The sequence below is a fragment of the Erithacus rubecula genome, assembly GCF_903797595.1.
Source record: "Erithacus rubecula genome assembly, chromosome: 5".
NCBI classification, from domain to species: domain Eukaryota; kingdom Metazoa; phylum Chordata; class Aves; order Passeriformes; family Muscicapidae; genus Erithacus; species Erithacus rubecula.
The window spans coordinates 428,113-454,468 of record NC_136687.1 but is presented as its reverse complement, the minus strand read 5'-3'; the positions used below and the strand labels follow the sequence as shown (position 1 = coordinate 454,468).

The following is a 26,356-nucleotide window of genomic DNA, read 5'->3' as shown; positions in this document are numbered from 1 at the left end:
ATTGTGGGGACCATCCCAGGACCTGGCACCATTGGTTCCCCCCCAGACTGAGACCCCCCCACTTATCCTGGGGACCCCTCACCCTCTCCCAGCCCCCCTCTAACTGGAATTTGACCCACGACCCCTCCCCATTCCCCATCCAGGACTATTTGGGATTTTCCACCTGGAGGTGTCCCCTGTCCCTCTGGGCAGGTTCATGGAGGACATTTGGGTTCCCAACCCATTCCCAGTGGGATTTTCCTCCTTCCCAAGGTCAGATTTTGTATTTTAACACCCATCAGGCATGTAAGATATCTTTATATTTATATATATATATAGATATATATATATAGGCACATAAAACCTCCTGAAACTGCTCCTGGTCCTTGTACCACGAGTTAAAAAATGGGAAAAGAGGGGAAAAAAACAGGAAAAATCTGAGAAAAACAGGAAAACAAAACCCGATAAAAGAGGCGCTGGCAGCAACACAAGGACATGGCCGGGGGACATGATCCCAACCCTGGAGCCACGGGGGACTCCCCACTCCCACCCCACATTCCACAGGCAGAATTCCTCCCCCAGCCCAGGGAAGAGGAAAATTCCCACCCCAAGAGGCACAATTCCCCCAACCCCTCCCCCCTGGGGATGCGGGGTGAGGGCGAAGCAGCGGCAGCAGCGACAAGCGGGGTCCCCCCGCCTGCTTTGGGGACCGTCCTGTTCTTTGGGGACTTTGGGGACCCCCGGGGTGGGGTCTGGGGTCAGTCGAAGCCATGCCAGTCGCTCTGCTCCGAGTCGTATTCCAGCTCGGCTCCCACACAGCGCACCCCGTCCAGCAGCATCGGCGTCCCGTGGTGACGGTCTGGGGACATCAGGGGACACGGCTGGGGGACAGCTCCCTGCCCACCCTTTGGGGAGGGTGGGAACGCCCCTTTTTTTAGGGGGTTTTAAGCTTGCAGGGGTTTGTCCATCCCAGCAATGCCAGGCCTGGGTGGGTGAGGGATGTGCTGTCCCTTGTGGGGACTGGTCACTGCCCAGGGGTGGTGACAACTTCAGGGGACACAGTGGGCTGGGGGTGGCTGGGATGTGCAATGGGGGACATGGGGAGCAAGGGGGTGTTGGGGTTTTTAGGGAGGGACCCAATGACAAAGGGGTCCCAGGGACAAGGGACATTCCAGGGACAAAGGGGTCACAGTGACAGGGTGACCCAGCCAGGCACAGGGACCCTGGGGACATTGGGGTCACCCCCACCCCATCCCTCCATCCCTTCCCAGGGCTCTCCTCAACCCCCAGGATGGGGAATTTTTGGGATGAAATCACCCATTTTGGGCAATTCCTCAGTGCTGCCCTGGAGCTGGGATGATGCCACACCTGAACTGGGACAACTGGGAAAATGGCCTGCGAGAGGTGGGGGAGGGGACAGGGAGGGACCCCAGAACTCCCCTCTGAGCATCTTACCCATGACCCGGGCCTGGACGGTGACCTTGATGTGGCTGGGGCCGTGTCCTGCCAGGAGCAGCTCCTCCTTCAGCACCCCCTCCTTGTGTGCTGTGTACTCGCAGCGCACGCTGTGCCCTGCCACCGGGGACATGGCAAGCTGCTGGAACCCTGCCAGGACCTGCCTGTGGCCCCCCACCCTGCCAGGGCCTGCCTGTGCCCCCCCACCCTGTCTGTGCCCCCCCCAACCCTGCCTGTGCCCCCCTCACCCTGCCTGTGCCCCCCTCACCCTGCCTGTGCCCCCCTCACCCTGCCTGTGTCCCCCTCACCCTGCCTGTGCTCTCCCTGGCCTTACTGAACCCTTCCTGCCCTGCCTGTGCCCTCCTCACCCTGCCTGAACCTTCCCTCTCCCGCCTAAACCCTCCCTGTCCTCCCCTGTCCTGCCTAAACCCCTCCTGCCCTGTCTGTGCCTGCTGCCCCTTCCCTGCCCTCCTCGAACCTCCCTTGCCCTACCTGCACCTTCCTGAACCTTCTGTCTCCTGCCTGAGTCCTTCCTGCCCTGCCTGTACCTGCCTGCACCTTCCCTGCCCTCCTCAAGCCTCCCCTGTCCTGCCTGCACCTTCCTGAACCTTCCCTTCCCTGCCTGTGCCTTTCCCACCCTTCCTGAACATTCCCTGCCTGTCCCCTCCACTCTACCCAGAGCTCGTGGGGCAGCCCAGGGCTCTTTTCCTCTGTTCTGGAGAGGCTCTGGCCCTGATCTCAGCTCCAATCCCAATCCCAGCTCCAATCCCAATCCCAGCTCCAATCCCAATCCCAGCTCTAATCCCAGCTCCAATCCCGATCCCAGATCCAATCCCGATCCCAGCTCCAATCCCAATCCCAGCTCCAATCCGATCCTGATCCCAGCTCCAATCCCGATCCCAGCTCCAATCCGGATCCCAGCTCCAATCCCAATCCCAGCTCTAATCCCAATCCCAGCTCTAATCCCAGCTCCAATCCCGATCCCAGCTCCAATCCCAATCCCAGCTCCAATCCCAATCCCAGCTCTAATCCCAGCTCCAATCCCGATCCCAGCTCCAATCCCGATCCCAGCTCCAATCCCAATCCCAGCTCCAATCCGATCCTGATCCCAGCTCCAATCCTGATCCCAGCTCTAATCCCAGCTCCAACCCTGATCCCAGCTCCAATCCCAATCCCAGCTCCAATCCTGATCCCAGCTCCAATCCCGATCCCAGCTCTAATCCCAACTCCAGTCCCGATCCCAACTCTAATCAAAATCCAGCTCCAGCTCCAATCCCAGCTCCAATCCCAATCCCAGCTCAAATCCCACCATCAATCCTGATCCCAGCTCCAATCCCAGCCCCAATCCTGATCCCAACTCCAATCCCAGCTCCAATCCCAGCCCCAATCCCGATCCCAGCTCTAATCAAAATCCCAGCTCCAATCCCAAACTGAGCTCCAATCCTGATCCCAGCTCCAATCCTGATCTTGGCTCTAATCCCAATCCCAGCCCAAATCCTGATCTTGGCTCTAACCCCAATCCCAGCTCCAATCCTGATCCCAGGTGTAATTCCAAACCCAGCTCCAATTCTAATCCTGGCTCCAATTCCAGTCCTGTTTTTGGCCTCAGTCCTAGTCCCGTTCCTGATCCCAGCACTAATTCTGGTCCTGACTGCAGCCCCGATCCCAGTCCCAATCCCTGTCTCCACTCTAATCCCGATCCCTGTCCCCACCCACGATCCCAGCCCCGCTTGGGAATCTCCAAACAAACCCTAAAGTGCTTTTTTGGGATGGAGCCAGCGGCGGGTGACAGCAAAGCTCCGGCCCCGCCCTGTCCCCAACAAAGCCCCGAGGGGACAGGGATGCGGGAAACAGCATCCATTGGCTGTGGGACAACTGAGATGGCACCGAGGTGGCCCCAGGGACCTGCGGTGTCCTCAGAGCAGAGCCCGTGTCCCCAAGAAACTGCCACCCAGCCCAGGGTGACACTCAGCAGTCCCCAGGCACTGCCACCCAGCCCAGGGTGACACTCAGCTGTCCCCAGGCACTGCCACCCAGCCCAGGGTGACACTCAGCAGTCCCCAGGCACTGCCACCCAGCCCAGGGTGACACTCAGCTGTCCCCAGGCACTGCCACCCAGCCCAGGGTGACACTCAGCAGTCCCCAGGCACTGCCACCCAGCCCAGGGTGACACTCAGCTGTCCCCAGGTCCCGCCCCAGGATCCCATAGATGTGGCAGCGCCCAATTGTCCCCAAAGTGGAGGGTGGCACCTCTTGGAGCTGTCCCTGTCCCCAGGAGCAATCCCTGTCCCTGTCCTTGTCCCTTGTCAGGCTCTGCTGTCCCCTCACCCTCAGAAACCCCCAGGGGAAAGGAAAATCCCAACAACAACAAAATCAAGGAATTTGGGGACATCCCTGAGAACAAGGAGTTGTCACCGCCCCGAGGGGACACCTGGGTGTGGCCTCCCCTCCCCCTCTGGAAAAAGGGCGGGATCCCGGATGGGGACACTGGGGACAAAGGAGGGGACACACCTTCCGGCAGGGAGGTGACGCTGATGACGCGCAGGTTGGGGCTGAGGACAGGGAGGGGACAAACGTCCTTCCCCAGCCTCGGCACGAGGGGCAGCAGGAAGGTGATCTCGTACTTGTGGAGGATCTTCAGGAATCCCACCTGGAAAAGCGGGATACGGGGTGGGGACATCACCATTGTCACCACTGTCACTGTCACCCCACCCCCTTGAGGACAAGGGACACTGGAGAGTCCCCAGGAAGGTGGGGACAGGGAATTGCATCCTAAACATTTCCCTTGTTAAAGGGGTAGGAGGAGGGATTTGAGCCCTAAAAAAAATCAGGAAATAATAAATAGGAAATAATTTTGGAAATAATAGAAAATATTCTAGGAAATAATTTAGGAAATAAATCAGGAAAAGGTAACAAACACGGTGATTTTGCCCCCCAAAATGCTGGGAAAAGACAGAATTTTAAGACAAAAATCTGGGAATAATGACCCGTGGATGTCACGGGAACAGGGAGAGGTTTTCCAGCTGCTCCTGGAAAAGGCAGCAGTGTCTCTTCCTGTGGAATTTCTCCAATGTCATGACAAAAACCAGAGCACTCCTGAGCCTTGGAAAAAACCATTTTGGGAAAGGAGCGAGCTGGGAATGATCCCTGAGGGAGAATCCAGGGCCAACATCATGAGGGTGGAATTCCCAAAATCCCCTATGGGCTGGGACCATCCCAAACAGCTGGAAAAGGATCCAGAAGAGGCTCCAGGAGAGCTGGAATTGGGGGACAGGACACAGGGAATGGCTGCACTGGGAAAGGGGAGATTGGGCTGGGATCTTGGGAAGGAATTCCTGCCTGGGCTGGAATTCCCAGATTTGCTGGGGCTGCCCCTGGATCCCTGGCAGTGCCCAAAGCCAGGTTGGATCCACCTGGGATAGTGGGAATTGTCCCTGAACATGGATGGGGTGGGTTTGGGATGGGATTTAAGGTCCTTCCAATCCAAATCATTCCAGGATTCTGGAATGGGAGAGCTGGGAATGTTCCCCTGGAGAAGGAAAAATTCCAGGGGATGCTCAGAGTCCCTGCAGGGGCTCCAGGAGAGCTGGAATTGGGGACAAGGCCTGGAGGGACAGGACACAGGGAATGGCTCCACTGGGAAAGGGGAGATTGGGCTGGGATCTTGGGAAGGAATTCCTGCCTGGGCTGGGATTCCCAGAGCAGCCCCTGGATCCCTGGAAGTGTCCAAGGAATCAGGATGAGCTCCAAGCCCTCCCTCCCCCTTCCTCCCAAACCATTCTGGGATTTATCCCTTTAAACCCCCAGAAAATCGCTCAGCACAGGGAAAAAAAAACCAAACAACCAAACCCCAAGATCTTTTCCCAGGAGCATCCCTGTGTCCCCGTGGGTGGCACTGCCACCCTCTCATCCCTACGGATCACGTGCAGGGAAAACAACAACAGCCTCCCCCGGAGCGGGCGCCGGATTTGGGATGGAATTCCGGCCTCCCGCGCCCGCCACGAGGCTCTGACTCAGCGCTGGTGGCAGCTGCAGGTGACACACGTTGGTGGCACCGCGGGTGGCTCCTCGTCCCCTCCCCTGGCACCGCCCCCTCCCCCCGGAGCCCTTCGGATCCAGCGGGATAACCGGGCAAGGGATGCGGGAATGGGAATGGTGGGATCCACAGCGGCCCCAAAAGGGGGCGGAGGGGACAGTGCCGCGTGTCCCCCGTGTCCCCAAAGCCACCCAAATGTGGGGACAAACGGGACGGTTTGGAGTTGGTGACATCAGGAGCAGCCCTAGGGAATGACACGGAATTCTGGGCTGGGAACGCCTCAAAATCGGGGGATTTTCAGGAGCTGGGAGCCCCGGAGTCCCCAGGGGAGGGTGACATCCCCCTGTTGTCCCCCTGTCCCCAACCTTGACCAGGAAGTGGCCGTCCTTGTCCTCTGTCACCATCACGGCCGAGTCGTGCAGCTGCTCCTGGAAGTGGACATGGCCGTGGGTCCCCTCCTGGAGGTGGCCCTGGGTCCCCTGGGGGGTGAAGCGCACTCCTGTCCCCTTGGCCTTGCTGCCTGCGGGTGACAAAGCCCCCGGTCACAGCCGTGTCCCCGAGGGGAGGTGGCCTCGAGTTGGGGACGTGGGCGGAGTGTGGTGGCTTCCCTGTCACCTCCTCCTTGTGTCACCTGGGACACAGGGGACCTGTGGTGACAGCTAGCTGCTCTCCGAGCAGAGACTGGCCACCAAATGATGTCCAGAGGGTCCCCAAATGTCCCCGAGGGTCCCCAAGTGTCCCCAAGCATCCCCAGGCTCGGCAGACTCCACTCCCTCCTGTGATGTCCTTAAGGACAAGTGACACATTCTGGGGACACAGGGACACAGGTGACTGGTTTCAGGGGACAGGTGAGAAGGGAGGACAGCGTGGAAATGCCACCAGCTCATGTCCAGAGGGTCCCCAAATGTCCCCAGGCATCCCCAGGGTCGGCAGACTCCGCTCCCTCCTGTGACGTCCTTAAAACAAGTGACACAGGGACAGAGGGACACAAGTGACCAATGACCAGAGCCAGCTGCTCTCCGAGCAGGGACAAGCCACCAGCTGATGTCCAGAGGGTCCCCAAGTGTCCCCAAGTGTCCCCAAGTGTCCCCAGGCTCGGCAGACTCCGCTGCGGTACCACGGGAAAGTGACAAAGGGGAAAGTGACACAGGGCAAGGTGACACGGCTGTGACAAAGCCAGCAGGACAGGCCAGGGCTCTGCGGGGGGCGGCCACCAGCTTGGGGACAGCGCTGTCCCCACGGAGACCCAGAAGATCCCGTGGGATTTTCCACGTGCGCCGCTTCCATGGAAAATCCGCCCCTTCCTCCTCCTCCTCCCGCCGAGCCCCGGCCCCGCTCCCAGCTGGCAGCAGATTGTCACCGCCGCCAGCAGCAGATTGTCGCCTCCCTTGTCGCCTGAAGAAAAGGCTCTTTGTTGCTGGGAATCCCGCGATTTAATGAGCCGCGATTTAATGAGCCGCGATTTAATGAGCCGCGATTTAAGGTCCCGCCATTGTTCGGCCCCGCAGCCCCTCCCGCGCTCCGGGGGACAGCGAGGGGACACGGTGACAGCGAGGGGACACGCGTGGGGACACGCGGGGGACCCTCCCGGGCGCGGCCGTGGCGAACCCGAAGGATCTGTGCGGATCCCGGGTCCCGATCCCAGTTCGGGAATCCCAATCCCAAACCTTGACAATCCCAAATTAATGTTGTCTAATTAGATTTTGTCACCCTGGTGGCACTTGGGGACATTATTTGGCCACTTGCTCCCAGGCACGGACCCTCTGGGAAGAGTGGGATTGGAGCAGGAGGAAGGTGGGAATTTTTTCCCCGGGAAAATTCTGGGATTTGTGGGATCTGGGAATCTCCTGGAACTGGGATTTGTGGGATCAGGGATCCCCTTGATCTGGGATTTCTGGGGTTTGTGAGATCAGGGATCCCCTTTATCTGGGATTTCTCGGATTTGTGGGATCAGGGATCCCCTGGATCTGGGATTTCTGGGATCAGAACCTGTTGGACCCTCGGGGTCACCGCCTCCCCCCAAGGGGGGCTCAGAGTCCCCTCCACAATGTCCCCAACCCTTTTTTTTTTTTTTTTCCTGAGAATCTCCTCAGGCTCTCCCAGCCTCAATCCCACCGGGAAGGAGCCACCCCCAGCCCCAATCCCAGGGAAATTCGCAGAGCACAAAGGAGCCGAAATCCCACAAAAATTCCTCGGGATTTGGGCGTTTTTGGGGTCCCTCAAATCCCTGGATAGGGGGCAGAGGGACCCCAAAAACTCCGGGAAATCCCTGGATGCGGGCAGGGGACAGGGAGGGGATTTGGGGACTCACCCTTGCCGGCTGTCGCCATCTGTCCCCTGCGCCGTCCGGCGTTGTCGCTGTCCCCAATTTCAGCGGCCGGGGGGCATTGTCCGGGAATTCTGCGGGAATGGGGCGGGAATAGGGTGGGAATGAACGGAAAGGCGCCAATTCCCATCCCATAGAGGGGACAGCGGTGACACCGAGGTGGCCCCGAGGTGGCCCCGATCCTGCCGGGGAGGAGCCAGGGCCTGGAATGGGAATTCCCTCATCCCAAATCTCCGGGAAAAGCGGGAATTTGGGTATTCCCACCCCCGCGCCTGCCTCAGTTTTCCCTTTTTTTTCCCGTCCACAAAAAAATTCCCCGAGTTTTGGGGATGTTTTCCAGGCTGGAAGCAGCAGCGCAGATCCCAAACTTGGCGCCCTTCCCAAATCGCTTTTTCCCGGGATAAACGCGAGCGCGGAGCTGGGAATTCGGGATTGACATCCCCCCAAAAAAATCCCTCAGGATGAAACTGAAGGGTCCAACCTCCTCCTCCTTGCTGCGATCGCGCCATGCAAGGGCTGGACAGGGAAATCCATGGGAAAAAAAACCAAAAAAACAACGCAAAATTTCGGGGGGAAAAAAAATGAAACAAAACCGAGCTGGAACGGGGGGAGCCTCTCGGGGTGGGAGGATAATCCAGGGATTTGGGGGCGTCTCAAGCCACACCGGGTGGGTGCGGAGGTGTCACCAAACCTCAGGATGGGGGTGACAGCAGAGGGGACACCGCGAGGGGACACCGGGGTCGCGTTTGTCCTCCCCTCCCTCTCCTTTCCCGAGCGCTCCCGGCCGCGTTTTCCCTCCGCCATCCCCCGCGGTTCCTCCGCCCCTCCGCGGGGTTGCTCCGGTCCCTTTGCCACCCCCCGGGTGTCCCCAGTGTCCCCCAGTGTCCCCCAATGTCCCCCGCGCCGCCGCCGTGCCCCGCTCACCCCGCCGCTCCCGCTGCCCGCTTCCCGCTGGGCGGGCGCGCCCCCTCGCTCCTATTGGCTGGCGCTCCCACAAGACGAGCTGCTATTGGTCTAGACGCACGTCAATCACGCACCCAGGCCACGCCCCCGGCAGCGCTTCCCGGGCCGTTGCTAAGGGGCGGGATTGTTGCGAACAAGCGTTGCTAGGGGGCGGGGCTAAGGGGCGGGGCAGCCAATGGGAGGAGGGCTCGCGCGCTGCGGGGTGCCCCCTTGTGGGCGGTGGGGGCGTTGCCATGGAAACGGGGAGCGGCGGGATCCCTTCCCTTCCCTTCCCTTCCCTTCCCTTCCCTTCCCTTCCCTTCCCTTCCCTTCCCTTCCCTTCCCTTCCCTTCCCTTCCCTTCCCTTCCCTTCCCTTCCCTTCCCTTCCCTTCCCTTCCCTTCCCTTCCCTTCCCTTCCCTTCCCTTCCCTTCCCTTCCCTTCCCTTCCCTTCCCTTCCCTTCCCTTCCCTATTCCATCCATTTCACCCCAAATCCATCCCATCCCATTTCCTTCCTGATTTCTTCTCTTCCCATCTCATTCCAATCCTATCCTGTCTGATCCCATCTCATCTCAACTCCATCCTTTCCACCTCATCCCATTTGATCCCAATTCCTTCCCAACCCATCCCAGACCCAACCTCAGTTCCAATCCCAAACCCCAATTCCAATCCCAATCGCAATCCCAAACCCCAATCCTAATCCAAATCCCAATCCCAATCCCAATCAAATCCCAATCCCACCCCATCCCATGCCATCCAAATCCCATTCTCGTTCTCTTTCTCATTCCCGTTCCCAACCCCAATCCCATTTTAATCCAAATCCCATACCAACCCCAATCCCAATCCCATTTCCATTCCACCCCAATCTCAATCCCAATCCCAACCCCAATCTCACCCAATTCCCAATCCCAATCCCAACCCCAACCCCAAGTCACTGCCCAGCCTGGGACCATCCAGCCCTGTCCCTCCTGTCCCCATCCCGATCTCCGTGTCCCTTCCTGCAGGGACAGGGGACAGGGAACGGCCACGTGCCACCGGGACAGGGACAGGGGACAGGGAACGGCCACATCCCACCGGGACACGGCCAACGCCGCCCGTTCCCATCCCGAGAGCGCCGGGATTGTCCCCCGGGAATGGCGGGGGGACAGCGGGGTCAGGGGACACGTGAGGGACAGAGGGGACAGTGTCACCCCCGGAGGGGCAGGTCCAGCTGCTGGAACGCTTAAAAACTCGGGATCCGCATTCCCAGAAATCTGGGATCCGCATTCCCAGGGATCCCCAGAGCCCCGGCTGTGTCCCTGTCACCGGCACGGTGACATCACACCCGGCTTGTCCCCAAGGGAGGGGACACCAGGGTCCGGCTTGTCCCCCCCATTCCCACACGGGCCGGAAATTCCAGGTTTTCCCTAAAAAAGCCGCTCTGGCATAGGGACGGTCCCCAGAGCCACCCTTGGCCGTGTCCCCGTGGCTGGGGATGTCACCTGGGGGAGGGACACGGGGGATGTCGCTGTCACCACCCAGCTCCCGGCACGGATTTGCTCCGGGATTACAAAAACAACGGGATTTGGATTTGGGAAGGGATTAAATCCCGGCGGCCACCGCGTCCCCAGAGTGTCCCCAAAGCATCCCCAGAATGTCCCCAAAGCATCACCAGAGTGTCCCCACAGCATCCCCAGGGTGTCCCCACAGTGTCCCCACCCTGCTGTCCCCACGCTGCCAATCTCCCCTCCCGCACTGCCATTCCCACGCTGCTGTCCCCAGTGTCCCCAGAGTGTTCCCACCTTGATGTCCCTGCCCTGATACCCTCACGCCAATGTCCCCCCCGGTGTCCCCATCGTGTCCCCACCCTGTTGTCCCCACACTGCCATCCCCTCCCCTCTGTCCCCACGCTGTCACACACTGTCCCCAGTGTCCCCTCGCTGTCCCCAGTGTCCCCACACTGTCCCCAGTGTCCCCTCGCTGTCCCCAGTGTCCCCACACTGTCCCCAGTGTCCCCACACTGTCCCCAGTGTCCCCACACTGTCCCCAGTGTCCCCTCACTCCGCTCTCACCCCGATCCAAGATCCAACACTTTAATCCCCAGCGCCGCAGCCGCGCCGGGCACTGGGCAAACTGGGACGCGCTGGGAGCCCCCGGGAGCCCCCGGGCTGTCCCCGGGCCACCAGCGCGGTGCCACCCGGCGGTGACAGCGGTGTCACTGTCGCTGTCACCGGCGGTGGCCCTGGAGCTGCTGCAGCCGCCGGCTCAGGTCGTCGATGCGGAGATTTTTGAGGAGCAGGAGCTGCTCCAGCCGCCCCACCTTGGCCTGCAGGATCTGCGGTTCCCGAGAGATTTGGGAGCCAAATCCCAAATCCTGAAATCCCAGATCCATCCCCGGGGGGTCTTCCCCGCTCAGGGAATTCCGGCTTGCTTATTTTTTTTTTTTTTTTTAAATTTTTTTTTTTTTTTTTCCCAGTGGAATTTTTTTTTTTTCCCCTTTTGTTTTGTTTTGGGTTTTTTTTCATTGAGGGAAAGCGATGGATTTGGGGTTCTGAACTCAGCTGCCCCTTCCCCCATTAAAAAAAAAAAATAAAAAAAAAAAGAAAGAAAGAAAAGAGGGATTCCAGATATCCCGCTGTTCCCACCCCGGATATCCCACAGAATCGCGGCCCTTCCCAAATTTACATGTGCGGAGGGAAAAACCCAGATTTCAGGGAAAATTTGAGGGACAGGGAAAAGTTGGGGAAAGACGGGAAAAGGGAAAAGCCGGGAAGGGGGGGACAGGGAAAAACCGAGAAGGAGGACGGGGAAAATTTTAGGGAAGGAGGAACCGGGAAAAGTCAGGGCAGGGGGACAGGAAAAAAACAGGAAAAGCTGGAAAGGTGGAAAAGACGGGAATTAGTGACAGGAAAAATCCGGGAAGGGGGAATTGGGAAAAACTGTGAAAAGCCAGGTAAGGGGGACAGGGAAAAGATGGGAAAGGGGGACAGCGAAAATTTTAGGGAAGAAGAGACAGAGAAAATCCAGGAAAGGGGGGATTCGGAAAAATCGGGAAAAGCCGGGAAGGGGGAAAAGGGAAACGGTGGGAAAGGGGGATTGGGAAAAACTGGGAATAACTAGGAATAACTGGGAAAAACCGGGAAGGGGTAAAAAACTGGAAAAGCGGGGAAGGAGGGAGAGGGAAAATTTTAGGGAAGAAGGGACGGGGGAAACCGAGAAAAGCCAGGAAAAGCCGGGGAAAGCCCGGGAAAGCCGGGAAAAGGGAAAATTTTAGTGAAGGAGGAACCGGGAAAAGCCGGGCTAGGGGGCAAGGAAGAGCAGGGAAAAACCGGGAATTGGGGACAGGGAAAAACCGGGAATAAGGGCGGTGGCCAGGCCAGTGTCGCGAGTGTCCCCCGGGATGTCCCCGTGTCCCTCCAGGGTCGCTCCCGGCCCCGGGATTTGGGATGCGCTCACCTGGATCGTGTCCCGCGCCAGCTGCAGCGCCTGCTCGCGCTCCTCCAGCTGCTGTCGCATGTCCCCAGCGACAGCCCCGGGCTGCGCTGGCGCCCCCCCTGGCGCCGCGACACCAAAGGGACGTGGCGACAACGCCGAGCCCGCCTGTGGCCCGGGGGAGTCCCCAAATCCCGTCCCCCGATCCCTTGGGAATGCCTCGGTTCCCCAGTAGGACCCGCGGGGACACTCAGGGACACTCGGGGACACTCAGGGACACTCGGGACAGCCAGACCCCAGAGTGACCCCCCCAGACACTCTCCAGTGACCCCCAAACCCCACAGGGATCCACACAAGGATGCCAAGAGCCATATGGGGATCCCCTGACCCCCCAAACCTCACAGGGACCCCCAAATCACCACAAAGATCCCCTGACCGCCATGGGGACACCCCAAAAAACACGGGGACCCCCAAACCACCACAAGGACCTCCTGACCCCCACGGGGACACCCCAAACCCCACAGTGATCCCCAAACTACCACAGTGACCACTTGACCCTCACAAGGGACACCCAGACCCCTACAATGACCCCCACAAACCCTACAGTGACCCCACAAACCCTACAGTGACCCCCTGAGCCCCGTGGGCACTCCCCAGACCCCACATTGACCCCCAAACCCCACAGGGACCCCCTGACCCCCACAGTGACCCTATAAAGATCCCATAAAGATCCCAAGAGGGTCCCGTTCCCATCCCAGCCCTCACCTGGAAACGCCCTCCTGGCTTCCCAAATCACTCCGGACCTTGGGATGGACTGGAAAACCCCACAGGGATGTGTGGGGTCACCTGCCCGGACACCCCTGTCCCCTCCCAGCGACCCCAAAAGATCTCAGGGAGGGATTTTTGGGATGTCTTTCCCCCCATCCTTACCCGTGTCCAGGTATCCGCCCTCCTCCAGCGCTGCCGGCTCCGCTGGAGGCTGCGAGAGGCAGGAAAACATCTGGAACAGCTGGAATAGCAGGGACAGCCCCCTGCCACCAGCTCGGGTGGCTCCAAACCTGACCTTGGACATTCCCAGGGATCCAGGGGCAGCCACAGCAAATCTGGGAATTCCAGCCCAGGCAGGAATTCCTTCCCAAGATCCCAGCCCAATCTCCCCTTTCCCAGTGGAGCCATTCCCTGTATCCTGTTCCTCCAAATTCCAGCTCTCCTGGAGCCCATTTAGGATTCCCTGGAATTTTCCCTTCTCCAGGGGAACATTCCCAGCTCTCCCAGCCCGGCTCCAGAGCAGAATCCTGGAATAGTTTGGTTTGGGAGTGACCTTAACTCCCATCCAGGGACACTTTCCCCTATCCCAGGTTGCTCCAAACCCCAATGCCCAACATTTCCTGGGACACTCCCATCCCCGGGAATTCCCCATTCCCGGGAATTCCCTCACCTTCCTCTGCCTCTGCCTCTCCTGGATTTTCTCCCGCAGGAGCTGCAGCAGCTGCTCGGCCATTCCCGGCCGGCTCTGGACCAGCTGTTGGATCATCTCCTCCGGGAGGCGCAAATTCAGCTTACTCAGCACTTTCCTAAAATTTGGGATCGAGGAAACACCCGGGGGTGTGACAGAGGCACACGGGGGCTGGGACAGAGGGGACAGAGGGGACAACAATCCCCATCTGCAGGACACCACGGTGGCTCCGGAGCTGTCGGGGGGTGACCAACAGCAGGACCACAGATAGGGGGGGACACTTTGGGGACACTCCAGGGGTTGGGGGCCACACGGAGTTGGTGGCACCTGTCCCTACCTGTTGAGGTGGCTCCAGTTGGCGACTTTCTGCGCCGTGGAGCTCGTGGGCACAAAGCTGTGCAGCTCCACCAAGGAGGGGAAGAAGAACTTCACCACCTCGGCCGCCAGCACTGCGGGGACAGCGGGGACACGCTGCGGGTGGCACCATAGGGGACATCGCTCCCCCCGCCCGCGGCCACCCCGCCGTGTCCCCCCCAGGCCAACCCCCGTCGCTGAAGTCACGGGCGATGTTCCTGCGCGGCCGCGACAGTGGCACCGTGTCCAGCCAGCGGTAAAGGGACACCAGCGACGTGTCCGGCCCCGGCTGCGGCCCCTCGGCCGCCATGAGAGCCCGGCCTGAGCGTCGCGGTGCCATGGCAACGGGGGCGGGGCTTCACGGGAGCGTCGCGGTGCCATGGCAACGGGGGAGGGGCTTCACGGGAGCGTCGCGGTGCCATGGCAACGGGGGCGTGGCTTCAAGGACAGTCCTACAGCAATGGGAAAGGGGCGGGGCTTCAGGCATGAGTCACTGCTGCTATAGTAACAGGGGCGGGGCATAATGGGAGCGTCCTGTTGCCATGGAAATAAGGGGGCTGTAGGGAAGCGGCTCTGCTGCCATGGCAACAGGGGCGGGGCTTCAAGGAGCATCTTAGTGCCATGGCAACAGGAGCAGGGCCGGCAGGAGCGTGGAAATGGGATGGGATATGGACACCGGGATGGGATATGGACACTGGGATGGGATATGGATATTGGGATGGGATATGGACACCGGGATGGGATATGGACACTGGGATGGGATATGGACACCGGGATGGGATATGGATGCCATAGATTGGATATGGACATTGGGATGGGATATGGATATTGGGATGGGATATGGATGCCATAGATTGGATATGGACATTGGGATGGGATATGGATATTGGGATGGGATATGGATGCCATAGATTGGATATGGACATTGGGATGGGATATGGATATTGGGATGGGATATGGACATTGGGATGGGATATGGACACCGGGATGGGATATGGACATTGGGATGGGATGGAGACACTGGGATGGGATATGGACACCATAGATGGGATATGGATGCCATGGATGGGATATGGACATTGGGATGGGATATGGATATTGGGATGGGATATGGACATTATGATGGGATATGGACATTGGGATGGGATATGGATATTGGGATGGGATATGGACACTGGGATGGAATATGGACATTGGGATGGGATATGGATATTGGGATGGGATATGGATATTGGGATGGGATATGGACACCGGGATGGGATATGGACACCACGGATGGGATATGGACACTGGAATGGGATATGGACACCATAGATGGGATATGGACACCATGGATGGGATATGGACACTGGGATGGAATATGGATATTGGGATGGGATGGTGACACTGGGATGGGATATGGACATTGGGATGGGATATGGATGCCATAGATGGGATATGGACACCGGGATGGGATATGGACACTGGGATGGGATATGGACACCATGGATGAGATCTGGACACCATAGATGGGATATGGACACTGGGATGGGATATAGATATTGGGATGGGGTATGGACACCGGGATGGGATATGGACATTGGGATGGGATATGGACACCATGGATGGGATATGGACACTGGGATGGGATATAGACACCGGGATGGGATATGGACACTGGGATGGGATATGGATATTGTGATGGGATATGGACACCGGGATGGGATATGGATATTGTGATGGGATATGGACACCGGGATGGGATATGGACATTGGGATGGGATATGGATATTGGGATGGGATGGAGACACTGGAATGGGGCATGGACGCCATGGATGGGATATGTACACTGTAATGGGATGGAGACACTGGGATGGGATATGGACACCATAGATGGGATATGGACACCGGGATGGGATATGGACATTGGGATGGGATATGGACACTGGGATGGGATATGGACACCATGGATGGGATATGAACAGAGCCACAACCCCAGGAGGTGACAGTGACACCCCTGAGCAGGGGCTCATTCTCATGGTGATGACATGGCTCCTCCTCAGCCGCCCCTCACGCGAACTTCCGTGTGAATTCTCAGCCGCCACCCCCTCCTTGTCCCTTCCCCCAGCCATGTCCTGCCACTGGCCAGGCCGCGTCCCCAAAATCCCCCTCAAACGTCCCCCCCCATTTCACCCCGTTCGCACTCGCGCCATCCCGCACTCTAAGCCCCGCCCCTTCTCTTAATCCCGCCCATGTAACTCATTGCTGCTTCCAATTGGCCGCAGCTCCCGTCAATCACTTCCTTTCACGCCCGCGCATTGATTACTTCCGCGTTTTCCTGGCTCCTCCCTCTTTGCTCTTCTATTGGTGATTTATCCCGCCAATCACTCTTTTAGACCAATCAGCTGTCACGGTTTGCCGGTCCCGCCTTTCGCGCTCTCCCATTGGCTGTCGCATCCTTTCATGTCCAATATAAGGGGGGGGGGGGGTCCCGCGACAGGCGACAGCGCGCGACATGTCGCGACATATCGCAACATATCGCAACATGGCGGCGGCACTGCGGCCTCTCAGCGCCTCCCCTGCCCGCGGCGGGGAATTCCCTCTACTTTTCTTCCCATTTTTTCTTCCTCTTTTTATTCTCTTTTTCCTTTCCCTCTTAATTCACTTTTCTTCCCCCTTTTCCCACTTTTTTCCTCGTTCCCTCTTTTAAATTTCTTCTTCCTTTCCCTTTTCCCCCCTATTCTCCGTTTAATTCCGTTTCTCTCCTCATTTTCCAGCCTTTTTTCGCCCCTTTCTCCCCTTTTAATTCTCTTTTCCCTCCTTTTTTCTTCTCTTTACTCCCTTTTTATTTCCTTTTTCCTCCCCTTTTTTTGAGGGTGATTTGATTTTATTTTATCTTTTGGGGTTTTATTTTTTGGGAGGTTGAGTCTTTTCTTCAGCTGTTTTGAGGTTATTTAGGTTTGTTTTGGTTGTTTGAGTTTGTTTTGGAGGTTTTTTTTTTGGTATTTTTTGGGTACTGTTTTTGGGGGTGTTGTTAATTTTTGTGGTGTTTTTCTGTGATTTTTTTTTTTTTGTTGTTGTTGTTTTTTGGGGTTTTTTGGGGGGGGGTTGTTCTGGGGTTTTTTTTTTGGGGGTTATTTTGGGTTTATTTGGTTGTTTTCTGGGGTATTTTCTGGGATTTTTGTATATTGTGGGTTTATTTGAGGGTTATTTTTCGCTTATTCAGGTTTTTAATTATTTTTCGCTTTTTGGTTATATTTGGGTTATTTGAGGATTATTTTGGGTGTCTTCTGGGGTAATTTGTGGGGTTTTTTTATTATTTTGTTTTTTTTGTTGTTTTTTGGTTTGGGTAATTTTGTTTTTTTGGGGGTTTTTTTGCTTTTTTTTGTTTTTTTGTGTTTTTTTTTGTTTGTTTGTTTGTTTTTTGTTTTTTTTCCCCTTTTGTGCTATTTAAAGCAATTTATTCTCTGCTCAGCTGTGATTAATTTGAGGGGCGTGTCCCCAAAATATCCCTGGGTGGGGGTTGGGGAATCCCAAAATGCTGCGGGGGGGGGAGGGGGAGGGACATTTAAATCAGGGACAGATTTGGGGTGGCAGGGGGAGGGTGACACGGGAATTGGGGACACCTTGGATTGGGGGGATCCCTGGATAAAAGGGGGGATGATCCCACTGGATTTGGGGGATGAATTCCCTCAATAAGGAAGATGAGATCCCACTGGTTTTGGGAAATTGATCTCACTGGTTTTGGGGAATGAGATCCCTAAAAAATCCCTGTGGGGGGATGAATTCCCTAAATAAGGGGGAATTGATCCCACTGGATTTGGGGGATGAATTCCCTAAATAAGGGGGGATGATCCCACTGGATAAAGGGGGGTGATCCCATTGTTTTTTTGGGATGATCCCTCTGGGTATGGGGGATGAATTCCCTAAATAGGGGAAATGGTCCCACTGGATTTGGGGGATGAATTCCCTAAATAAGGGGGAATGACCACACTGGAATTGGGGGATGACCCCACTGGTTTTGGGAGATTGATCCCACTGGATGTGGGGGAATGAATTCCTTAAATAAGAGAGGATGACCACTCTGGATTTGGGGGATGAGATCCCACTGGTTTTAGGGAATGAGATCCCTAGAAAATCCCTATGGGGGGATGAATTCCCTAAATAGGGAGAATGATCCCACTGGATTTGGGGGAATTGTTCCCACTGGATGTAGGGGATGAAACTCCTGGGTAAGGGATTGATCCCACTGGTTTTGGAGGATGAATTCCCTAAATAAGGGGGGATGAGATCCCTCAATAGGGGAGATGATCCCACTGATTTTGGGGGGTGATCCTCTTGGATGACGGGAGGTGAGATCCCTAGGGATGTAGGGTTGAACCCCCTGGATAGGGGCATCACCCCACAGAATTATTTGGATCACTCCACAGTTTTCTGGGTTTTTTGGAGGGGGGAAGGTAAACCCTTGGAGCCAGTGATCCCACTGGATTAATGGGATCATCCCACTGGATTTGGAAGACATGAACCCTCTGGATAAGAGGGATCATCCCACTGTTTTTTGAGGGACTGAATCTCCTGGATTTAAGGGGGATCATCCCACGGGATTATTTGGATCATCCCACTGATTTTTTGGGACCTCCTGGATGTGAGGGGAATCACCCTACAGGGTTATTTGGATCATCCCACTGTTTTGGGGGCATTGAACATCCTGGATATGAGAGGGATCATCCCACAGGATTATTGGGATCATCCCACAGGATTATTTGACTCATCCCACTGATTTTGGGGGGGGGATCTGAGCCCACTGCAGGATTCATCCTTCAGGATTAGTGGGATCACCCCGCGATTTTCAGAGACCCCCATAAATTCCCCGTCCCTCCGTGGGGAAGAGCACTCGGGGGACACTCGGGGGACACTGGGGGGACACTCGGGGGACACTGAGGGACACTCAGGGGACACTGAGGTCCCGCTGGCACACCCAGGGGAAGCTGAAGTTGCAGTTGTGGTCATTCCAGAGCCCCGCCCCCACCGGGTGGATCTGGACACAGCCCTCCCCCCCCCACTGGCCGTGGTCAGTGCTGTCCGGCTGGCCTGGCGCCCAGAAACTGCGGGAAAAAACGGGGGGCGGGGTCAGCCGGAGGGGACAGCCGCGTCCCCAGGTGTCCCCAGGTGTCCCCGGGTGTCCCCGCCCCGCTCACCTGCGCTCGGGGGAATAGGGGGTCCCGTCTGCCCAGCGCCAGGAGCCCCCCGGGCCCGTGGCTGCCAGCCCGATCCAGTAGGAGCCACCGCGGGCTTCCCGGGCCAGGTACGCCTGGGGACACGGGCACAGGTGAGGGGACAGGTGAGGGGACACGGGGACAGGTGAGAGGACACGTGTGGGGACAGGTGAGGGGACACGGGGACAGGTGAGGGGACACGGGGGCAGGTGTGAGGATATGGGGACAGGTGGGGAATGGAGGACAGGTGAGGGGACATGGGGACAGGTGAGGGGACATGGGGACAGGTGAGGGGACACGGGGACAGGTGGGGAATGGAGGACAGGTGAGGGGACAGGTTGAGGGGACACTGGGAGAGGTGAGGGGACAGGTAGGGAATGGAGCACAGGTGAGGGGACACGGGGACAGGTGAGGGGATATGGGGACAGGTGAGGGGACAGGTGTGGGACACGGGGACAGGTGAGGGGACACGGGGACAGGTGGGAAATGGGGGATATGGGGACAGGTGAGGGGACATGGACAGGTGTGGGGATGCGGGAATGGGGGACAAGGAGTGGGAGAGGGGACAGAGGAAGGGACAGAGGGTGTGGCAGGGGGACAAGGGAAGGGAGGGGGGTGGAGGATGCGCAGGTAGAAGGGATTGGGGACAGGGGGTGGGGACGGTCTGTGAGCAGGATTTGGGGACAGGACTTGGGGACATGGGCTGTGCCTGGGATTTGGGGACAGGGCAGGATTTGGGGACAGGGCTTGGGGATAGGACAGGATTTATGGACAGGTGCTTTGCCCAGGATTTGGGGACAGGGGCTGGGGACAGTTTGGGGACAAGAGGTGGGGGACAGGGGCTGTGCCGGGATTTGGGGACAGGACAGGATTTATGGATGGACAGGGGCTTGGGGACAGGACAGGATTTATGGACTGGGACTTTGCCCAAGATTTGGGGACAGGATTTGGCGATGGCGGCTGTGTTGGGGACAGGACAGGGTTTGGGGACACGCCCGTAACGGTGCACAGGCAGACGCTGCTCAGGTGGGAGGGGACATGGCAGGACAGGAGTGGCTGTCCCCGCGGTGTCCCCGCGGTGTCCCCAGCCTCACCTGCTCCTCGGCGCTGGTGACAGAGGCCAGGTGCGCGTGTGTCACCGCGCAGGCGGCCTCGGCCGCGGCCCAGGGCTGCCGCTGGCCCGAGAACAGGTAAATCTTGCCCCGGTGGTAGCGCCAGCCCAGCGCCAGCGCCTGCAGCCACCGCCCTGCGCGGGGACACGGCGACAGCGCTGTCACACCCCCTGTCACCGTCCCTGTCACCTCCCCGAGCCCGGCACCCCCGCAGCCACCGCCCTGCGCGGGGACACGGCCACGCCCCTCTGTCACCTCCCCCTGTCACCGCCTTTGTCACCTCCCTGTCACCCACCGAGCCGGTCCTGCCGCAGCTGTGCCGCTGAAGGGGTGTCACCTGTGGGGACAAGGGGACAGGGACAGGAGTCGGGTTTGGGGACAGGGACCGGGGACAAGGGTTGGGGACAGGCTGTAGGGACAGGGACTGGGGCAGGACGTGGGGATTGGTTAGGGACAGGGGCTGGGGACAAGATTTGGGGACAGGGAACAAGGGCTGGGGACAGACTATGGGGACAGGGACTGCAGGTAAGGACAGACAGGATTTGGGGACAGGATTTAGGGACAAAACGGGATTTGGGGGCAGGGGTGCGGGCTGGGGACAATTTGGGGACAGGGATTTGGGGACAGGGGCTGTGCCCGGTATTTGGGGACAGGACAGGATTTGGGGACAGGGGCTGTGTCCGGGATTTGGGGACAGGACAGGATTTGGGGATGGGATTTGAGGACAGGGGCTGGTGCCAGGCTGGGTCTGGGGACAGGTTGGGGACAGGGCCGGTGCCGGGGGTCCCTCACCGTCGGGGTCGGCCCACAGGGGGTCGGTGGCCGCTGCCAGCTCGGCCCGCGCCGCCCGCAGCTCCCCCCGGCTCTGCACGTCTGGGGAGGGGGGGACAGGGAAGTGACAGGACCCCCGACCCTGCCAGGGGTCCCCGTCCCCTCCTGTCCCCTGTCCGGGACCCCCGACCCCGCCTGCTCCAGCCCCTGCCCACACAGAGCCCCGGCCCCCCCCCGACCGTACCCGGAGCTCCCAGTCCATTCCCAGTCCATTCCCAGTCCCTCCCAGTCCATTCCCAGTCCATTCCCAGTCCCTCTCCCGCCCATTCCCAGCTCCCTCCCCATTCCCAGCCCCTCCCAAGCCCCCAGCCCCCTCCCCATCCCACTCCTGACTCCCAGCCCTTGTCCAGCCCCCCTCCCAGCCCCTTTCCCCCTCCCAGCCCCTCTCCCAGTTATTCTCCCAGTCCCCGCTCTCTTCCAGCCCTTCTCCAACCCCCTTCCCAGCCCCTCTCCAGCCTCTTCCAGCCCCACTCTCATCCCCTCCCAGCCCCACTCCCGGTCCCTGTCGTCTCCCAATCCCTCCCCAGCCCCCTCCCCACTCCTAACCCCTGTCCCAGCCCCTTCTCAGCCCCTCTCCAGCTCCTTGCTCGTTCCCATTCTTTTTCCCAACCTCTCCCAGCCCCTTTCTCAATCCTTCCCCACTCCCAGCCCCCTTCCCTGTCCCTCTTCCACCCCTTCCCCACTCTCAGACCCTTTCCCGACCCCTCCCCAAATCCCAAACCCCAGTTCCTCTCCCAACCCCTCCCCAAATCCCACTCCCAGCGCCTTTCCAAACTCCTCCCCAAATCCCAGCCCCTCTCCGACCACTTCCCAAATCTCAGCCCCTTTCCAGCCCTTTCCCAACCCCTCTCCGGTCCGTCCCCACTCCCAGGCGCTTCCCAGCCCCTCTTCCACCCCTTCCCCACCCCTTCCCCACCCCTAACCCAACCCTTCCCCAAATCCCAGACCCCACCCCCAGACCCTTTCTCAACCCCTCTCCAAGTCCCAGCCCCTCTCCGACCACTCCCCAGCCCCACTTCCAGCCCCTTTCCCAATCCCTCCCCACTCCCCAAATCTCACTGCCCCACTTCCAGCCTCTCTCCCGCCGCTGTCCCCTCTCTCCCGCCGCTGTCCCCTCTCTCCCGCCGCTGTCCCCGCTGTCCCCACTCACACAGGGTGCCCAGCGCCGCCAGCGCCGCCGCCAGCAGCAGCAGCAGGGCCGTGCCCAGCGCCCGGTGACACTCCCGGTGACACCGCGGGGACCGCGCGGGTGGCCGGGGCGGGCGGGGGGCCCGGGGGGGCGGGTATTGGATCTCCAGGGTCTCGTACAGGTCGGGGACGTCGGCCATGGCCCTGGGGACACGCTGGGGACACGCTGGGGACACGCTGGGGACAGGGACGGCGCTGTCCCCGCTTCCTGCCCCGTGCCCGCCGGGGAACAGGAACCGCGTTGGTGCCACCCGGCCGGCGTCACGCGTGTCCCCACGCCCCCAGGGGACAGGCAGGGCTGAGGGCTCTGTCCCTGTGTGTCCCTGAACCTGTCCCCATCCTTGTCCCTGCCTCTGCCTCTGTCCCGAGTCCTGATCCTGTCGCTGGACCGGTCCCTGTCCTTGTCTGTCCCCGATCCTGTCCCATCCTTGTCCCTGTCCCCAGTCCTGATCCTGTCACTGGACTTGTCCTTGGTCTCCTGTCCTCCATCCTGTCCCCATCCTTGTCCTTGTCTCTGTTCCTGCCACTGAACTTGGCCTGTCCCTGGCCATGATCCTCCCTGACCCTGATCCTGTCCCCAGTCCTGATCCTGCCACTGAATTTGTCCCTGACTCTGTCCCTGGTCCCATCCCCATCCTTGTCCCTGACTCTGTCCCTTGTCCTGATCCTGACCCTGTCACTGAACTTGTCCCTGTCTGATCCTGTCCCCATCCTTGTCCCTTTGTCCCTGTGCCTGCACTGGACTTGTCCCTGTGCCTGATATTGTCCCTAAACTTGTCCCTGACCCTGTCCCCAAACTGGTCCCTGACCCTGTCCCCGATCCCATTCCCAAACTGGTCCCTGACCCTGTTCTTCATCCTGGCCCTGTCACTGGACTTGTCCCTGTCCCTATCTGATGCTGACCCCATCCTTGTCTCTTTGTCCCTGTGCCTGATACTGTCCCTAAACCTGTCCCTGACCCTGGCCCTGTCACTGGACTTGTCCCTGTCCCTATTCCTGACCTTGTCCCAGCAACTGTCCCAGATCCTGAACTTGTCCCAGTCCCTCTGTCCCCAGCCCTGTCCCTGTGTCCCTGTTCCCACAGTTCCATCCCTTCGACCCCAGTTCCCTTCTCCCACCCTCAGACACCAAAATCCCAGAGAAACCCCAAGAATCCCAGTGAGATCCAACTCCCCAATCCCAACCCTGCTCCTGGCAAGATCCCTCTGGCTTCTCCTGGAATCCCAAAACAGTTTGGGCTGGGAAGTGACCCCAAATCCCATCAATCCCATTAATCCCATTCCCAGGGGGTTCCAAGTCCCATCCAACCTGACCTTGGGCACTTCCAGGGATGGGGAACCCGAAATTCCATCCTAGGAATTTTTGGGGTGCTGGCTCCAACCTGCTCCTCTCTTTTCCTTTTCAGGTTCACTTTTGGGATGGGAATCCCTGGAATGGGATCTCCCATGGGAATATTCAAGGTCACATCAGTCCCATGGCAATTCCAGGATCATTGGGATGAAACTTTGAACCATAATCCCAGAATAGTTTGGGTTGGGGAAAAAAAAAAAAAACAAAACCCCCAAAATCACAATTCTGGGCTGGAACTCTGAGATTTTTTTGCTTTCCCACATGGAATTCCCATGGATCTGGATCCGGGGGGGATTTTGGGGGGTGCTGGTGACACCCAGGGATGACTCAGGCCGGATGTTCCCCAATATCCGGGACGGGGAGGGGGAAGGAAAGGGGAATTGTGCAATGGGAACGGGGGGGGGATGGGAACAGGGGGTGACTCAGAGGGGATGGGTCCAGTGGGATCAGCCCAGGGGACCCCAAAATCACCCCGGACCCCAAATACCCCGGGCTGGGGAGGATTCGCCCAATTTGGGGTGACTGGGTCCAGCTTTGGGGTGAATTTGCCCACTTTGGGGTCACCAGACCCAGTTTGGGGTGATGGGATCCATTTGTGGGGTGAATTTTCCAAGTTTTTGGGTGAATTTTCCCAGTTTGGGTTGAATGGATATATTTTTGGGGTGAATTTTTCCAGTTTGGGGGTGAATTTGTCCCATTCGGGGTGGATGGTTCCATTTTTGGGGTGAATTTGACCAGTTTGGGTTGAATTTTCCCAGTTTGGGGTGACTGGATCTAGTTTTGGAATTAATTTTCCCAGTTTGGGGTGACTGGATCCATTTTTGGGGTGAATTTGGCCCGTTTGGGATGTCTGGATCTATTTTTAGGTTCCCATGCCCAGTTTTGAGGTGAATTTGCCCAGTTTGGGGTGAGTGGATCCAATTTGGGGTGAATTTTCCCAGTTTTGGGGTGAATTTCCTCCATTTGAGGTGACTAGAGCCATTTTTGGGGTGACTTTTCCAAGTTTCGGGTGAATTTGCCCAGTTTGGGATGACAGGATCTATTTTTAGGTTTCCATGCCCAGTTTGGGGTGAATTTTACCAGTTTGGGGTGAATTCTCCCATTTTTGGCTGACAGGGTTTGGGGTTTCGTGCCCACTTTGGGGTTTCTGTGCCCGTTTTGGGGTCGCCCCTGCCTGTCCCCTGCCCTCACCCGCTGGAGTCTGACGTCATAACGACTGTGACCATGACGTCACGGTGTAGGCGCGGCCCTGACGTCACCACACAGGCAGAGGGCGCCCCCTACCGGGCCACCCGGGCAATGCCGGGGTGTCCCCGCGGTCCCCCGGAGGTGACAGCGGACACGGGGGGGTGGCATTGTCCCCTCGCCCCACGGGGTCACCTCTGGGTTTTGGGGCGACCCCGGGAATGTGGGAAATGAGCCCCCACCCCATTCCCCATGGGAATCCCGTGGGATAAAGCCGGACCCCACTGGTGACCCCAAATCTGTCCCACAGAGAGATTTGGGGTCCCCTGGTGTCCCCCCAGTGCCGCTGTCCCCATTAGGGGACATTTAGGGCACGGATCCCAAAGGAGCCCATCCCGGAATGGAGGAGGAGAGGGGAGAGGAGATGGGCCTGAGGGTCATGGGGGGATGGACAAATGGACACTGGGAAGGACAAATGGACACTGGGAGGGATGGACACTGAGATGGATAAATGGAGGGACGGATGGACAATGGGATGGACACCTGGATGGGCAAATGGACACTGGGAGGGAGGGATAATGGGATGGACAAATGGACACCAGGACTGATGGAGGGAGAGATGGACAGATGGAGGGATGGACAATGGAATGGACAAATGGATGCTGGGAGGGACAAATGGACACTGGGAGGGATGGACATATGGATTCTGGGATGGATGAGGGTATGGATGGATGGACAGATGGACACTGGGAAGAAGGGAGAGATGGACAATGGGATGCTTGGGTGAATGAGGGCATTGACAAATGGACACTGGGATGGACAGATGGACACTGGGAACAAGGGAGAGATGGACAATGGGATGGACACATGGATTCTGGGATGGATGAGGGCATGGATGGATGAACACTGGGATGGACAGATGGACACTGGAACAGGTGGGTGCATGGATGAATGGATGGACATTGGGATGGACAGACGGATGGTATGGATGGACACTGGGATGGATGGACACTGGGATGGATGGATGGATGGACATTGGGATGGACAGACGGATGGTACAGATGGACAGGGGATGGACAGGGATGGATGGACACTGGGATGGATGGATGGGTCATAGGATGGACAGACAGACACTGGGAAATGGATGGATGGGGGCATGGACAAAAGGACACTGGGATTGATGAATGAACACTGGGACAGACAAATGGATGCTGTGGGGATGGACAGATGGACAGAGAGAGGGATGGATTAAGGATGGATGGACAGATGGATGGATGGATGCTGAGGTCAGTGCAGCTGTTACTGCATGGACACCAGGATGGATGAGATCCTGGACAGATGGACACTGGCATGGACAGACTGACTTGAACAGGTGGAACCCCTGGGACCTCTTTGGGGTCACTCTGGGGTGTCCCTGGGGATTCAGAGGGGTGTTCCTGGGATACCCTGGGAGCGGTTTGGGATCACCCTGGGATATCCCTGGGCCTCTTTGGGGCCATCCCAGAGTGTCCCTGGGGACACATTGGGGTCACCCCG

At 58.3% G+C, this 26,356-nt stretch overlaps 3 protein-coding genes across 5 annotated transcripts in view; all 3 read right to left on the bottom strand.

Moving 5' to 3' along the window:
* Nucleotides 1–280: 280 nt before the first annotated feature.
* ADISSP (adipose secreted signaling protein) lies at nucleotides 281–8,849 on the bottom strand. 2 transcript variants are annotated; one of them, XM_079305519.1, is made up of 6 exons: nucleotides 8,721–8,849; nucleotides 7,782–7,870; nucleotides 5,836–5,990; nucleotides 3,946–4,084; nucleotides 1,435–1,551; nucleotides 281–838 (listed from the first exon to the last, which is right to left on the bottom strand). In XM_079305519.1, exons 2-6 carry the CDS (start codon nucleotides 7,798–7,800, stop codon nucleotides 738–740), a joined length of 531 nt encoding a protein of 176 aa, XP_079161645.1. In that variant the 5' UTR covers nucleotides 7,801–7,870; nucleotides 8,721–8,849; the 3' UTR covers nucleotides 281–737. The 2 variants fall into 2 exon arrangements, with proteins under 2 accessions (XP_079161645.1, XP_079161644.1); XM_079305518.1 differs by lacking the exon at nucleotides 8,721–8,849 and adding an exon at nucleotides 8,278–8,345.
* A 1,947-nt stretch (nucleotides 8,850–10,796) lies between these two features.
* On the bottom strand, nucleotides 10,797–14,341 carry SPEF1 (sperm flagellar 1). The gene is made up of 7 exons (XM_079306322.1): nucleotides 14,149–14,341; nucleotides 13,943–14,054; nucleotides 13,588–13,723; nucleotides 13,080–13,128; nucleotides 12,915–12,963; nucleotides 12,174–12,408; nucleotides 10,797–11,052 (listed from the first exon to the last, which is right to left on the bottom strand). Exons 1-7 carry the CDS (start codon nucleotides 14,297–14,299, stop codon nucleotides 10,945–10,947), a joined length of 840 nt encoding a protein of 279 aa, XP_079162448.1. The 5' UTR covers nucleotides 14,300–14,341; the 3' UTR covers nucleotides 10,797–10,944.
* Nucleotides 14,342–18,874: 4,533 nt separating this feature from the next.
* The window catches only part of LOC306801947 (C-type lectin domain family 4 member F-like), a 54,441-nt gene continuing 46,959 nt past the window's right edge, over nucleotides 18,875–26,356 (bottom strand). The window contains exons 2-7 of one of the 2 annotated variants that reach the window (XM_079305521.1): nucleotides 22,248–22,439; nucleotides 21,059–21,139; nucleotides 20,562–20,603; nucleotides 20,249–20,400; nucleotides 19,137–19,249; nucleotides 18,875–19,043 (exon numbers count right to left, since the gene is read on the bottom strand). In XM_079305521.1, coding sequence (XP_079161647.1) covers nucleotides 18,887–19,043; nucleotides 19,137–19,249; nucleotides 20,249–20,400; nucleotides 20,562–20,603; nucleotides 21,059–21,139; nucleotides 22,248–22,425 — 723 coding nt within the window. In that variant the 5' untranslated portion in view covers nucleotides 22,426–22,439 and the 3' untranslated portion in view covers nucleotides 18,875–18,886. Of the gene's footprint in view, nucleotides 19,044–19,136; nucleotides 19,250–20,248; nucleotides 20,401–20,561; nucleotides 20,604–21,058; nucleotides 21,140–22,247; nucleotides 22,539–26,356 lie in introns of those variants that run through there. The other variant, XM_079305520.1, reaches the window with a different exon arrangement.